General features: G+C 49.5%; 1 protein-coding gene across 1 annotated transcript in view; it reads right to left on the bottom strand.

Moving 5' to 3' along the window:
* CUNH8orf74 (chromosome unknown C8orf74 homolog) overlaps positions 1-3,976 on the bottom strand; it is a 29,752-nt gene that overhangs the window by 5,184 nt on the left and 20,592 nt on the right. Inside the window, exon 3 of the mRNA XM_019636117.1 lies at positions 2,633-3,036. Coding sequence (XP_019491662.1) covers positions 2,633-3,036 — 404 coding nt within the window. The remainder of the gene's footprint in view (positions 1-2,632; positions 3,037-3,976) is intronic.

The raw sequence follows: 3,976 nt of genomic DNA, 5'->3' as shown, positions 1-3,976 counted from the left end.
CTGAGATGCTGCTTTGGCATGCTGCAATGTGCAACGCACTTTCCTGCCCATTTTCTCATTTGATTCCCACAGCTTCTCACCTGTGTTCACGGAGACCCAGCCGGCACTGGGACAGCGATCTCTGCATTCCTTGGCCTTGTGCTGGGAAATAAGCCAGCGAGGTTGCTGATCCTGGGGACCTCTTTACCCATGAACCCATGTCCCAGGTTGATGGTGGGGCGGGGCCTAGGACCAGTAGCAGCCTTATGTTCCAGAATCATCCAGAGCTTGCTAAACATACAGAGCCTCCACTGCACGCACATGCACACACACACAAACACACACACACACACACACCTCAAAAAGGAAGTGCTGATTCCAGGGTTTCCAGGGTGGAGGCTGGCTTAGGAAGTTTGATCAAAGTTATGAGCCAGATTGAGCCAAAAGAACTCAGATGATCCACAGGAGCCATTGAGTCACCAAATGACCAACTGCAGAAGGATGGTGCCAAAGATCCTACATGCCCTGTTCTGCCAAGTGACCTTGACACGTGGCGCCTGCCCTCAGGACCCTGGTCCACTCACCTGTGCCATGGCTGCTGGCTCTTTTCCTGTACATGTGTTGAGCTTCTTGCTACTCAGATTTGGTGGGCATTTTGTTCTATTCCTTTTTGCTTTTGGAGAGAGGTGGTTAAAAGTGACACAATATGCAGTCTTACTCTTTTCAACGGTGCTCATGTACATTACATAATCCCGGAACAATAGTTGAGAACTCCTCTAAAAGCAACACGCAAGTGAGTACCTAGGCAGAGAGCAAAACCGGACAACCAAGTGCAGAGAGGAGGAAGGGGGGAATCCAAAGAGACCAGGTAGGTGCTCGCATGGGGGAGGCGCACTGACCTGGGATACTGGGGTTGCGAACCCGGGAAGGTTTCCTGCACAAAGGATGCTGGAACCCAGAAAGAGGACGAGTTTGGTAGAAACAACATTCCCGAAGGAGGACAAAAGGGATAAAGGCTAGAGGCACGTGGAGTACAGTGTGGGTCTGTGCACGGCTCCCCATGGCTCACAGCTTCTGGGAGGCGAAGCTGAAGTCTGGGGGACAGGGCTAGGGGACAGGGGACTTGAAGTCTGCAGTTTGCAAAAGGCAAGCATGCGTAAGCTACGTTAAAAGCTGGACTTCCCCACAGAAGCTGGAATTCATGGAACCAGAGGACATCTGAGGATGGCCTTCAGGACCCACTGGGACTGCATCCAGAATTTTGTGGGCACATAACGTTTCTGGCTAAAGTGTGCATAGAGAGAATCATTAAATTCCTGAAGNAGGATTATGCTTTAAGATGATGCACCATGTTTATTCCATGGTGTTGAGTGTCCCCAGCTCAGGCACATCACCAAGGGCACACAACAGAGAGGACTCTAGACCACAATCCACCAGGCAAGGACCAGCAGCAAAGTGATGGAGGCCCACATGGGAGCTGGGAAGAGCAGGGGGGAATAGCTGTATGGGGGTGGGGGACAGGATTGAGACAGGAGGTAGCCTCTCCTACCCCGATCTTGCCCATATATTCTAGAGCAAGGTCCCTGGAAGGGGATGGAGACAGGCTGTTGCTTGGGTCCTGTTGGGTTCCTGCTGGACATCTTAATGAACTAAGATTATGTGGCTGCCTAATGTGCTATTTATCTGGGAGACTTCACCTTAGAAGAGTATCATTCATTCTATTGTATTAATCATTCTTCAGAGGTTTTTTTCAATGTTTTATATGTATTCAAAGGAATACTTTCCAGGGCCATTCACTCCTTGGCTGACAATTCAGAAACCAAAACCCTTTTGGAACAGACAGTCCTTGTGACTCCCAACCCTTCCGCCCTGCAACATGCATACATGTACATGTCGCTGTGTTCTAAGATGCCATAACAGTGATGATGTCAGTGCCTATATATAGTTAAAAAGTAAGTTTAGACTCTGCCAGGCCCTCAAGGAGTTGGCTGCCCTGGGGCCACACTAGTCACCATTTACTGAAGAGCTGGTCACTGGAGACTCTGGCTCTTGGAGCCCCAGAGGTCTTTAAGACCTGTCAAGAGGGCAACTCAGTTTCTTAGATCCACACAGCAGACTCCCCTAGGTCCTCCCTGGACCCTAGCCCCACTTCATCAACCAGCCTGAGCTGTCCACCATGGCCCCTCCTTCATCAAGGCCCCCAGGACGTGGCTCTGTAGGCAGACAAAGGGCACTGAGAGCATCTGTGATGGTTCAGAGCCTAGTGTCTTTTTTGGTGGAATCTGTCACTGATTGATGATGCAGTGGAAAGAACTTGGATTTAGGGGTCAGCCAGCCCTCAGTCCAAATCTAAACTCTACCGTATGCTAGCTTGGTGACCTTGGGCGAGTTGATGAAATTCTCGAAAGCCTTAGTTGTCTCACCACTAAAAGGGGGACATGAATTATACCTCACAGGGGTGTTTTGTGAAATGTACATGAAAAGCCTGTGGCAGAGGCTCAGTGACTCTCTGTCCTATTCTGCCTCTTCCCATGTGTGCCGACAATGAGGTCTCGTGTGCAGGTCTGACTCCAACCTGGACATTCTCTTGGTGGGAAACAGGTGTTTGCACAAGGCAGGTGAGCAGCCTCCCGCCTTGCGGGCCCAGCCTTACCTCTCTCTTCAGGACCCTGCTCTGCCGTGCGGGCACCTCTGAGAACTTCTTCTGTAGCATGTGCTCCTGCTCCAGGCGCAGGGTCTCCTTCATGAGCATCAGGCTGGTGCGCTTCTGCATCTCAGCCATGCTGAGCTCGGCCACCTGCTGCTCATGTTCCCACAAGTCCTTATCTATGCCCTCGGCCAGCGGGAGGGGCTGGGGCGGTGCACACACTTCCAGGTGGGTGACGGTCAGGTTGACTTCCTGGTCCTGGCCCAGGACATACTGGTAAAGTTTGTAGTGGCGGATGAAGGTGTTGTGGAAATAGTCACAGAGGGCCAGCAGGTGGGTGGTGTTGAACTGCCCCTGGTAATCTCTGAGCTTGTTGCCTAGGATTGTCACAGCCTCAGTGATGGAGCAGCCTGTGGGCACAAAGGGGCCGGGCAGCAGGTATGAACCGGGGCGAATTGCATGGATAGCTGATCAATATAGGCTCTGAACCCAGGCACCCTAACCCCAGAGCCCATGTCCACCAGCTATTCTATATTACCATTTGAAAGCTATGGCTTGTATCACATTTCTCTTTTTACCTTGGTTTCCTGGAAGCTCAAAGCGAATTTTATGTAATAACTTACATTTATCCCATTTTTCTTTCTTATATGATGACCCCAACTCCTTACCGATATTTTGTCTTTTAACTCTTGTTTTAAAGCCTTACTTCAGCTGTGATTTGTATTGTCTCTACTTCAAGTCCTTTGGGAGGGAGGTGAGGGTATGAAACAGGGATTCTGATAAGAGTGGAGCATGAGATCATTGGAGAGACTGATATCCAGGCAACTATTATACTGGAGATTTGTGTTGCAGAGTTAGGCAAACACTGTCTATACCACGGAAACATCAGCTCTGAGGGGAGTGCCATGGGCATCCGTAATACTGTGAAAGCCATGGTCCAATAGCGGCTCATTGCTTCCTTCCTTCTGACTTGGTGTCCCCCACCCCCGCCCCTGCCCATCCCTGGCTCCCAACACACTGGCCTCAGCCTAAGATACCCTTCCCCCCACAAGACTTGCTCCTCACCCTCAAGAGTGCCACCTTCACACAGAGGCCTCCTGGACCACCCCACCCCACACTCCCTCTAAACTAGTTCTTTTGCCATATCAAGCAAAAGTTGAAAGTTAAATTTACTGAAAATAATTTTTAAGAAATTAATTTTACCAATTGTTTTGCTAGAAAACTGACAGCTTTGAATGCTGTAAGATTTGATTGCCTTGATATTACAAGTGTGTATTTATATAAAGTGTTCCTTTGCATATGTAATTTGACAATGACAATTTAGGTAAGTAAATAAATTACATTAAAAGT

The sequence above is a fragment of the Hipposideros armiger genome, unplaced genomic scaffold (genome assembly GCF_001890085.2).
Source record: "Hipposideros armiger isolate ML-2016 unplaced genomic scaffold, ASM189008v1 scaffold_27, whole genome shotgun sequence".
Lineage (NCBI taxonomy): Eukaryota > Metazoa > Chordata > Mammalia > Chiroptera > Hipposideridae > Hipposideros > Hipposideros armiger.
The sequence above is the reverse complement of the archived record's forward strand: the minus strand, read 5'-3'. Positions and strand labels throughout refer to the sequence as shown.